This window comes from Pleurodeles waltl, chromosome 8 (assembly GCF_031143425.1).
Source record: "Pleurodeles waltl isolate 20211129_DDA chromosome 8, aPleWal1.hap1.20221129, whole genome shotgun sequence".
NCBI lineage: Eukaryota > Metazoa > Chordata > Amphibia > Caudata > Salamandridae > Pleurodeles > Pleurodeles waltl.
The window spans coordinates 1,259,454,316-1,259,466,755 of record NC_090447.1 but is presented as its reverse complement, the minus strand read 5'-3'; the positions used below and the strand labels follow the sequence as shown (position 1 = coordinate 1,259,466,755).

Below are 12,440 nucleotides of genomic sequence, written 5' to 3'. Positions count from 1 at the left end.
TTTTGTTTGTTGAATATGACTGTTTGGAAATCAAGTGTCGGGGTCGTCTGTTATTGCAAGCACACTGTGGGAAGAACGACGTAGACAGTGTAAACTGACCTCCAGCTGTTTAAAGCCGACTCTGTGAGTGACACCAGGACTTTGGGAGTTAAGAGACAAAAGTTAATGTGCTTTCAGTTATTCGTTGTTTGGGACATTTCCTTCAATTTTTGTTTTGTTTTAACTTTTTGTGTGATCATATTTTCGTTGATGGCTTAAGTGTGTCTTGTTAATCCCTGTCCATGTGGAGTAAAACATGGGGGAGATGTAAAGATGTAGCGGAGAGCCACTCGGGCTCTCCGTGCTTAACAGCGTGCTCGGCGTGTCCGGGAGGGGCACGGAGCACGAGCCTATAAATAAAGAACGAACTGCGGTGACGCAGTTCCGAGTGTGGCAGTAACCAACAAGGTCTCTGTGTGGTTATTATTAGTGCCGTGCCACGTGTCTACATAGGGGATAAGAGGTTTGGAACATTGCTGTCACTATCGCTTTAGTCGTGATAAACAGTAATACCATCGTAATAGTCCCCTGAATCAAAGGAGGCATAAATACAAGAAACTCAGTCTTAGAAAGTTGCTTTCCCTCATACAGAAACGTCATGATTCCTGCTTGTGTCTTTAGACAGGCTATGTGCACTAGACTGATTGTGCTTTTTGCTTAGTAAGGTTGAGTCAAACTGAGCCTCTCCTTAGCAAAAGAATGGATGAGTAATGATTGTGGTTTGGTATTAGGACGGGCCACAAGGACAGGGTTCAGCGGAAATATTTTAATTTAAGCCACTGCCTGATCTTTGAGCTATATTGTCTAAATGTTGCAATGGCACTTTCTCAGCTGAATCTTCATGCCCTGTTTTTCATTTGTCATTAAAAGCAAATTGCAAAAGGCCTGTTGTTTCCGAAGAGCCATGCCCGTTTATCGGTAGCATTTCTTGGCATCGTGTAATTTGCCTCTGAAATGAAAACAAGCCACATACATGTATTTATTTATTTATTCATTCTGTAAAACGGTACAACCTGTTCAGAATAAGTTGGTTGGTGTTGAAAAGCTTTACTTTCTGACGCCTTACCTTGCGATACAACTTCTGTTACATGAAAAGCCAGGTTTCTAAGTCCTTCCTGAACGTTAATAGTTGATGCAGAGGTCTGATATTTCACAACAAGGGCTGCAACATTTTTGAAAAATTCAAAGGTAGTTGGGTTTCATGTTTTAACATATTAATAGTTTTGTGCGTGTTTATCTTTATTTCCCCATCCATGATCCTCATTCCCTCTTTTCCCCGTACCCTCCTCCTTCCTTTGTTTTGTTATGACCCTGGAATGTTGGGGTTGGGTGTGTTGGAACTGATACCATTAGCGGTTTTTCTGTACTTGCCTGAATGGAAGCTATGAACCAGTATTCCGCAATTTCTGGCTCAATATGTGCAACACTAAGGAGACTTCTGGCAGCGAGGAGTGGGATTGCGTGCACTGCCACCTTCGATCCTCTCTGGAGGTTTGTCGCCTTATCGCAACTGGCAGCAGCGCTCTAGGAGATGTTCTTCAGGCTAATCAAGCGGTGAGCTGGCATCCCATTACAATCCGCCCACTTCAATCTGTACTTCTCCGCTGGTGGGAGTGTTTTGTGGAAGTGTCATACATTCCTGCCATAACTGTGAGGCAGAGGCTCTGACTCTCTAACTATCCAAGCTTCTTTTTTTAGATCGGTGGCCATTATAAATGCCATTTACTTCATTACTCCTTGCGTTTACAGCGTTTGAGGCATTTCTGAAGAGTTTTCTGTGACAATTCTTTTATCTGGCAATTGACGAGGGAGAGAGAAAATGTGACAGAACTGGGGGGGGGCGGCGCCTCAAGGCCTGCATTCCCCCTTCTTATTGCACTTCCCCTGCAGAGGTGGCGGTCCTAGGGACATGGGGGGGGGCCGCATGGGCACACCGCATACATTACTAGTTCTTTGCACCAGGTAGGTGGCAGTCCCCGGGGCGGCAGGGAGCAGCGCAGGCCCCTTGGATACATTACCATTACTTTGCCCTGGAGAGGTGTGGGTCCCTGGGGTGGCGGGAGCGCCACGTGGGCCCCTCTGCATACATTACTAATTCTTTGCCCCAGAGAGGTGGCGGTCCCTGGGGCTGTGGGGGAGCTGTACAGGCCCCCTTGCATATATTAACATCAATTTGCCCCAGGGAGGTGGCAGTGGGGGTTCTGCGGCCCCCCTATACCAGTTATTTCACTTTGCCCCAGGGAGATGGTTGTCCCGAGGCGGCATGGGGGCACCATTATCATCACTTTGCCCAGAGAGGTGGCCATCCCCAGGTTGGTGGGGGAATCACTTGGGGCCACTTTGCCTCGGGGAGGTGATGGTCCCCAGGGCCGTGGGGGGGGGGGCACACAGGCCCATCCCACACTATTTACATCACTGTGCCCTGGAGATGTGGGGGCCTGGGGGCCGGGACGGCCACACCACCCCTGCATACTTAATAACCATAGGCCCTGGTAGGTGGTGGTCCATGGGCTTCTGAAAGCCCTAGGAGGGGGCCTTAAGCACCGCCTCCTATTTTTGACAAAATGCCCCACCCCAAATGGTCCACCCGGTGGCCAAAACATTTTTAAATGTGGGAGACCACATTTTTGTTTTTTTAAATCACGGCAAGATCCACGGAAACGGTGCCAAAGATATAGGCAAGTCAAAAAAATGCTTTTTCTATGGAAACTAGATCCCAACTTTAACTTTAACTGGCGATCACCAGAAGGTAATAATATATATATATATATATATATATATATATTATTACCTACATTATATTATTATTATATTATATTATTTATATTATTAATATATATATATATATTAAACAACTATATAATTGAATAAGTAAATATATATATATATATATATATATATATATTAGTCTCATTATAAGACTGTTCTGTTGGTCAAACTAAATTCCTTGTGGAATAAGGCTTTCTCCACAGATATGCAGCTTGATCTCACTCAAACATTTTTAAAAAGCAAAGGTGATCCACCCTTTGAAAAGTAAAAAATAGAAAGAGGAGTTTATGATATATATATCAGCTACGGATGCAAATAGAATGTCTGTTGAACGTGAAAAAAACATTTTGTTACACTTGGTAGGATCTATGGACCAAGAGATATTCTGTTCCCTACCCAAAGTTGAAGCTTCTGTGGACCAAGAGGAATGTGATGTTTTTATGGAGGCAATGTTGAGATTAGAATTGCGGTTCAAACCTACTTTGAGTATTACATTGGAGCAATATTACTTTAACACCCAGTACCAGAAGGGAAATGAGAGTATTGATAAATTTCTAACTGTACTCCATATTTTGGCTGTATCTTGATGTTTAGGGAGACCACAGATGAGATGATTAGAGACCAAATTATGGTTAACTCCCATAATAGGTGCATCAAAGAACAGCTATGGATAAGGGGAAATCCTTTTTTAGAAGAAGTTGCCAAGTCAGCTAAGGCAATTGACCAGTCAGTGATATAGGTTAAGAAAGTCAACCCTGTGAAAACTGACAAAGAGGAACAAAAAGTATGCTATCCCAAATCAAAGGATAAAACACATGGTCCTCAAGGGGAACATAAGCGTGAGAGTAAAATATATTGTTTCAGATGTGGCTGTAGTTCACATGTTGTTAAGTTCATAGGGTAGCCTGCCCTTGGAAAGGAGTGTGGAATTTGTAAATGTCTACAGCATTTTGCTATGGTGTGCAAAGATGAAAATCAGCATGGAAGGAATAAAGTATCTCAAGCTACAAAAGAAAGTAACAAAGTAGGGAATGTATGTTGAAGTATTAACTCTCATAACAGGATGGTGTTCCTGGTGAAAGAATCTGAATTGTCAACCGAGAACAAACGTCCACCACCTCCCATGTGCAAACACACGGTTCATGAAGTTGAATTTCAATTTATGGCTGATTCTAGTTCACCATTATCCATAATTCCGACCTCTACATTTGACAAATTCTTCACCTCAAAAATTTTAATATACCAGATTCGAAAGCCATGACATGTGAAGGCAACAGGGTTGACTTTTCCACCAATTTCAAGGATAGATCTGCAAAAATAAAATTTTATGTGGTAAAAAAGGGAGTCTACATTTTAAAATGGAGAGGTCAAAAATACTTTAACATAACTCTAAATCTAAGAGCCACAGAACCAGTGAAAGTGATTACAGAGGTAAGGTATGGCTTCAGTGTCATTTCATCTTATCTGGAGGTGTTTAAAAACTCAAAGATTGCAAGCTTCAAGGTTTTGCACACTGTATTAAACTCAGGAGGAATTATGTGCCAGTCAAACAAAACTAAATAATCTTGCATTCAGTGTGAGGAATGATCTTCAAACGCTGCTGGGGAACTTACTCAGAGATGATATAACTGAGGAGGCAGTATCTTCTAAATAGATATCTCTGGCTGTTTTAATCAAGAAAAACAACGATGTGTGGACCTTAAGGCACTGAATGCGAACATTATAATAGACAGTCATCCCACCTGAGACTTAATGCATATGTTGGATGATGCTTTTTTGTTGTCCCCTCTCGATTTGAGCAGTGCATGTCATCAGATAGAACTTATGAAAGAATCAAGACATCTTGCAGACTTTTTGACACCCAGTGGAGTTTCCAGTATAAATGTATGCCCCACAGGTTGGTCTCTGCGACCTGGGTCTTTCAAAGAGTAATGTTTTATATGTTAAGAGACATGGAGACAAATGTAAGATGTTTCCAGGACAATGTGGTAATCTTTTTTAAAGGCATACAACAACATAATAATTTATTGAGAGATGTTTGTCAATGATTATCCCAGAATCGGCTGGTGCTCATTGCTGACAAATGCAGATTATTTTGTTCTAAGGTGGACTTACCTTGGACATACTATTTCAGCTGAGGGTGTCACACTAAAGACTGATTGGTTGAAGCAATAAGATCTCTGGTCCAGACGACTACGAAAAGTTGAGATCTTTTGCAGGCCTCTGTGAATATTATTGCAAACTTGTCATATTGAATGTTTTACAGTGCGTAAGAGAGTATGAGATATGTTCCATTTCAGGCAAAAATTGTAGAACAAGGAATACACCAATGCAGACTGTAGCCTGGCCTTTTGCACTTGGCGAATGATTAGCTTTGACATTTCCGGACCTTTCAAGTGCCTACCAGATGTTATGCAGTACGCTGTTGTTGTGATTGACTACCACTCTAATTGACCTTAAGTTTTGTTGAGTGAAAGTGTTACCACTTCCATTGTTTAGAATTTTTAAAGGAAGTGTTTAGTAGTGAAGGTTTTCCAGGAGTAATAGTCACAGATAAAGGAGCACAGTTTACATGTGTGGAAATGTCTGAGTTTCTTAATTCTTTCAATATCAAACACAATAGGACAGTGTGTATAATCTCAAATCAAATGGAAAAGTAGAGAGCTTTAATATATCTCAAAGATAGTGTTTATTTAGCAATGGTTAGTATAATGTCTCCATCCTCGGTCATTAGTCAGTTTGTGTGGACTTGCAGGATTACACCACATTCTGTTACTGGCTTGTTCTCCATTCCTGATGTTAAAGGAAGGGAACCTATTTCAGCTGTTTGTCCGTGGTGGCTGATAAACAAATTTCCAATACTGAGGGTGCGACCTATCACGCACACACTGCTTGCATCAGAGTAGAGAAACATCAACTGAAAACAGCAAATTGCATAGCTCCATTAATGTACTTGAGATAAAGAAAGGGTTATCATACAAGACGGAAAGTGTTGGAATCTTAGGCATGTGATTAAATGTTTGAAATCTAAGATCTCATGTCATTGTAGCAGTTATTCCGATAATTGTGATGAAAATGTTGATGGTGATAGTTAGATATTCCGTTTGGGCAGCCCCACCCTTCATGACAAAGATAGTTGTTCCATTCAAGAGGGACTGGGTAACACTCTAAGTCCTATGGAAGAGGTCCAAATTTGTGTGCATGCTCCACATGGGGAATATGAGTCTATTGTTGATCGAGTCAGCGTATGTTATTGTTCAAGAAACTTTTGGAAGCTCATGCAAGGATTTTAAAGTCATGTTTTCATGAAGAAGGGGGTGTCATGTTTTAACATATTATTAGTATTGTGCTTGTATGCAACATTAGTGTTTATCTTTATTTCCTCATCCAATCACCACTTTCGTCTCTTCCCCTTACCCTCCTTCCTTGGTATGAATATTGAGGACAGGCATGTTTGAACTGTTACTATTGGCAGTTATTCTGTATTTGCCTGTGATGCAAATGGAAGCAATAAACCAGACTGCCTCCATTTCTGCCTCTGTGTCTTAATGTATACAACAATGTGGTAGTACAATTATTTTCTAACAGACTTTTTACATACTGGAACCACATTCATCAAAACGCCAGACCTCTATGCTTTGACCATGGTTGTTCTTTGTGTTACTGCAGGGCTTTATGACCTGGAGACTTCCTAGGGAGGAGAAACATATTTCTGTGGACAGCCGCTCACCCTGGAGTAAGCCACCATCACTTGAAGAGGCAGAGAAAATGATAAAAGAACAATACAGCTCCACTTACCGAAGAGATTACTTAGGAATACCACAAGGTAAGATGAGCATGTGCATCCACAGTCTGATGCACTCAAGGTAAAAATATTAACAGAAATTGGTATGGGCCACTTTTCAGATATCATCTGTGTATATAGAATTTCCACTGCTACTATCGGAATGGTGGAATATTCACGTTTTCTAAATATTAGTAAAAAGCATGTTTAGTGAAATAAACAGTGCCTTGTTTTGATAATTGTAAACAGCCAGAAGTTAATACCAGTCTTTAAATAGAGCGAGGAGGGATACTTTTATGAATAAAATGCTTTCATGCAACATAAAATGATGACCTCATGCACAGCACATCTTTGATCTCTTGTTCCCTCCACCCAGACAGGAATTGGGCCATGCACATCCATTTTGTCCTGGCTCATGCCTAGCTCACTGCCACAATTAGTATGAAGCTCCTCTGCCTGGCCTTCTGTATTAATGTTACCTTTCGGTGTCTGCATAGGAAACATAAGTTGAGACACCAATGGTATTTCTGCTCCTCCTCCCACACACATGGAGGGTGACAGGTGCTTTTGGGCTTAGGTTTGGCTTGTGTTCTTTATTTGTTTATTTGCTGATTAGGTATTAGATTTTTGACAGCGCTCTCTCTCACTCAGAAATATGTAGGCACTGTACATGCGCAAGAACAAGTTGCATGTAAACAGCGGCCGACAGGGGATAATGTAGAAAAGCCAATAGAATGCAATAGAAGGAGTTGAGAGTGAAGACAGTAGCTCACAGGGAAAACAGCAACCTTTAGTGGATAATAAAGAAAACCCAATAGATTACAGCAGAGGGTCAGCAGTGGGGACAAAACCTACAGTGTTCCACATTTGGCTGCTGTCTGGATAGAAGGTGGATAAGCATGCAGTCTCCTTTGCCAAATTTCCTCAAAGGCAGAATACAATTATAAAACCCTGGAACTCAAATGGCTTAGCAGTAACCATGCTTTTCTTTGTAGGTATGAGCATTCTCCCTACTATGCAGCAATTTGCTCTGGTATTTTCTTCGTTTTTTATAACACTTTTTATCGTTTTTAGTAAATTACAAAATAAGAACGATATTATATATAAGTTAATAAATATAATAGGGATATAGTAAGTCAGATATTGTAACACAGCTGACTGATCAGTACGGTGCCCTACCACCACAAAACAGGGAATCTCTATTATGCCGCTCCACCCCGATCCGCGCCTTCATTTTCTTCCACATCTCAAGCTGTGTAGGGTTCCAGAGTTCTTATATGTCTATATCGAATGACCAGGGCCTTCCCATGCGCAGCTTAAGATGAATTCCCCTATACTGGGCCACTGTCTTTTTATTTTCCCATGTTTCAGAGGACAACCCTGGGCCATGAAGATAGGCCGCTCAAAGCTGAGGCAGTGGTCCAACCTTCCATCTCTCCAGCGAACATGCCTTAGAGACTTTTCATACCTTGGCAGTATCCCATTTGGCCCAGCCACAAGAGAATTTCCTTATACCTATTTCCATCAATGTCATCAGAGATATGAAACAGGAGGATTTCTGGGAAATCTGAACCCAGCCCATATCTCCCCCAGGATCGCCAGCACCTCTTATCAGAAAGACACAAGGACTGGACAGCTCCAAACTGTACATAGAAAGTCCCCTATATGTGCTGAAAACAAAAGTTAAATTGTAATCGTATAACACCCATCTTCCACAGTCTCACCCTTGTAAAGTAAACCCTGTGGAGACATTTTAGTTTAATAGCTCCAAACTGAAAAGCGCTAGTGGCATCTCTAGTAGATGCAAGGGCCTTCCACCAGTTGTCCTTATTGGGTATGCCCAGGTCTGTGTCCCAGGCCTATCACAATTGGTCAAAGGAGTCTGGTGTGTTAACCACTAGTGATTTATATATAAGGGTAATTTTGTGCTCTTTGAATTTCATCTTGACCGCCAGCTGGCTGTATCCTGGGATATCGGCAAGGGTGTAATTGCAAGTCTAATGTGCAGGTAGTGATACATCTGACAGCAATGGAGATCATACTCCTCCTGCAGTTCCAAAAAGAACTTTAATGTAGCCTATGCATGTGATTGCTTAACTTGGAAATACCAATATAATCCAAGCGCTTGACCTACCAAGGAACATAAGCGTGTCACCCTAGACCTTAAAAGGTACTTGTGTGGCCAGCAGGAGTGTCTATGAAATGGTGCCTCTGTAAAGAAGGTGTGATAGTCATGTTCACTATATCACCCATCCTTCAGATGCATGGGATTATTTTGAAAGTTTTAACAGGTTTTTAGGCTGCGGCATGTAGGATGCACATGGCAGGCCTAAAGCCATGTTTTCAAGGCCCACTTTGTAAATGGCACAATAGGTGCTGCCCTCTGCAGGTGGCATATAGCTTCCAGACCCTGGGTGCATTTCCTGTACCATATACCAGGGACCTATAGGTGAAGTAAGCATGTACATTAGGGATACCCACTTAGCCTTGTTTAAAGGGGAGCACAAGCAATTTGCTCCTGTTTAGCAGTGGTAACTGTGCACAGAGTCAGAAAACTGGGGTGACTGTGCAGAAACAGTGGATTTCCTACACAAATCATGAATTCCATAAGAAAAGATTAGAAGGCTCTGAGGAGAACTGTTAAAATAATTCACGGAGTAAAGTAATGTAGCCAAGTCGACTCTTAACTGGAAGCTAGAAAAACCTATACTTGTCAGACAATACTGAATCAATTTACAGCAAAAAATCGAGTGTGTTTTATTGGAACACTTTAGCTAAGTTGCTAGTGGTCTGACGGATCGTGTCTTGGCGGTAACATCTGCCATGGCTGTACCTATATCTAACTCAGTTTCCTCTTAAGCCACACTCACAGTGCTTAAAACAAATGTGACCCCTTCATTGTCACCAAAAACATTTGTGTCCACGAATAAGCATAACTGCTAAAGGCAATTGGTTACATTCTGTGAATCTGCTGCTTCCCTCCTCAGTGAAAATAGTAAAGAATGGGTAACTACCAGTTTTGGCAGTGGTGAAATTGAATGCCACTGTCAAAAGACAGGTGTTGCAAAACCTTAATCCAAGAAAACTACTATCTTGTGTTAAAAATGCCCTACGAAACGGTGTCATCAACCATGGGAATGCTTACAAACAAGATTTAATAATTTTATCTCTAGGAAAATGCTGCCCCGGGTATGATAACAAAAAGTCTTCAAATTTTAGGGGAAATTCAGATTGAAAAATAAACTGAGACTGCAACGTTATTGGCAGCGGGGAAACAACCTGAGAGCATTTCTGAGGCCCCAGTGAAGTTTAAAACAGACGTTTTGAGTGTAAAATGAGTCTTAGGATGCACAGATGTCTTCCTCCTTAACAAGACAATAACAATGAACAATATGATTTGAAGAAATGTTCTTCCTTTTCCTGATCCCTCCAATCAATTATATTTTTTTGACTGTCCAAAAAATATGGAATGCTTTTAGCACCTTATTCCTTCATTACTGTTTCTACACATAGCTTTTCCATTTGTAGCGCATTTAAAAATCTGGCCCCTCAGCTTTGGCCTATCCTTTTGTATAAGGACTTTGTTTAGTGCAGGTACTGGTTCTTAGTACCCAACATCCTCAGTTTGTTTTCACATGGTGTATTTTTCTCTTTCATTTTTCTTCCTGTTAAAGGTCTTTTTCTTGTTTTGAGTGCCTTTAATTAACATTTCTCAGTTCTTTTTGCGCAGGTTGATTATCTATTTTTCTTCTCTGATACACCAGACCTATGGCTGAAGCATGTGAAAATAAATGTTAACTTGCCTCGATTAAGCTGATCGTGAACAAACTGGTGCAAATTTGTTTTCTGGAATTATGCAGGGAACATACCACAAAACAGTCGAGAGTTGCTCCTGTGAACGCGTCAGACCTTATTTGTTTTCTTATAGTTTAGTTGATAAGGGGAAACGTCAGAGAGTTGATGGACCTTTTAACTATGCTTAGAGTGATTCCACCGTAGCTCATAACTTCCACAAAAATATACGCAACATAACCAATAAACAACATCAATCTTTAAGAGTCAATAATGTTTACGCACCACGACCCAAGTGGCCATGACTAACCACTCCTTTTATTAAAGTTAAAATGTTTATTTCCCTAGATTAACAATGCTAATATCACGTAGATTAGTCTAAAAACCAAATGATAAACATATACAAACAACACAGGCTGACCAAATCGTCTAAAGAATCTCAGTTTAGCAAAAGTATTTATAATTAAACACTCAAGAGTTACACTACAAATCAATAACAGTACTAACTGAAAAACAGAGATGGTATACATCTAAACTCAACAGGTGAACAGAATCAATTCTTTGTTAATAACAGCTACCAACACATTTGGATGTACTAACTAACCCTGTATTTCAAATATCATGTTTGGGCTTCATGCAAAACAACTTTAGTCAAAGTTAATTTGTAGAATATCTATTTAAGGCTCTATCAAAATAGCAGTTGGTACCTAAACAAATGTACAAATATAGCACAGAAAGAATAGCATTGTGTTATACCTCTCCTCAATGAGTCAGCAAGAGGTGGTTTCTTTGTCAGGTGGACCTCTGTCTGGTCAGCGTCAACAAAGGGGCAATAAGAGGGATGGCTCATCCACGGTTGGGCTTTAAGATAACTGAACCAACTTAGAAGACATTCAAGCTAAGGAATGAGTGTTGAAAAATGGGTTATTGGTAAGGGCAGGTAGGTACCTACACTTAGCAATAGGCCACTAACCTCCACTTAGGTCCAGTTAGGTCTCAGTAAATTAAACCCAGCTCAACCCTTGGTAGCTTGGCAACGAGCGTCAAGGCTTAACTTAGGAGACAGAGTGTAAAGCATTCAAATATCACAAAACAGTATTTAAATAAAACACAGGAAACAGTTTAAAAATCCAAAACCAATTCATAAAAATAGATTATATTTTTATCTTTAAAATGACACCCAAACAAATAAAATCGGATAAGGGGAACTGGAGATATGAATTTTTAAAGAATTGTTTTTTTTTTTAGCGCCTAGAAACAAAAAGCGCCAATCGGGTCATCTGGTTGCACCTCGACCGGGGCAAAGTCAAAGTTTAAGGCCGACCGCAATGGAGCCCTGCCCGGCTACAGGCTGCGGGAGGCCTCGGTTAAAAGTTTACCTTCACACTTAGGGGGTCATTCTAACCCTGGCGGTCCGAGACCGCCAGGGCTAAAATGACGGAAGCACCGCCAATAGGCTGGCGGTGCTTCCTGGGCCATTCTGACCGCGGCGGTAAAGCCACGGTCAGAAAACCGGGTCCGGCGGTTTCCCGCCGGATTTCCCCCGGTTGCCCAAATCCGCCATGGCGCCGCTGCAAGCAGTGCCGCCATGGGGATTCTGACCCCTTCCCGCCAGCCTGTTTCTGGCGGTTTTTACCGCCAGGAACAGGCTGGCGGGAACGGGTGTCCTGGGGCCCCCTAACAGGGCCCCTGCACTGCCCATGCCACTGGCATGGGCAGTGAAGGGGCCCCCTAACAGGGCCCCAGTATGCTTTTCACTGTCTGCCTAGCAGACAGTGAAAAGCGCGACGGGTTCAACTGCACCCGTCGCACACCTGCAACACCGCCGGCTCCATTCAGAGCCGGCTTCAGTGTTGCAGGCCCCTTTCCCGCTGGGCCGGCGGGCGCTATATTGGCTAGCGCCCGCCGGACCAGCGGGAAAGTCAGAATGACCCCAGTGGTCTTTCGACCGCGGAGCAGCCATATGGCGGTTCCCGCCAGGCGGGCGGCGACTGCCGCCCGCCAATGTTAGAATGAGGGCCTTAGTCTTTTTTTCGAAGATTTTCTTCAGCGGGAC

General features: G+C 42.0%; 1 protein-coding gene across 1 annotated transcript in view; it reads left to right on the top strand.

Moving 5' to 3' along the window:
* Positions 1-12,440, top strand: part of TEX26 (testis expressed 26) — a 107,344-nt gene that overhangs the window by 63,687 nt on the left and 31,217 nt on the right. The window contains exon 5 of the mRNA XM_069202183.1: positions 6,478-6,634. Within this exon, the coding sequence (XP_069058284.1) occupies positions 6,478-6,634 (157 nt within the window). The remainder of the gene's footprint in view (positions 1-6,477; positions 6,635-12,440) is intronic.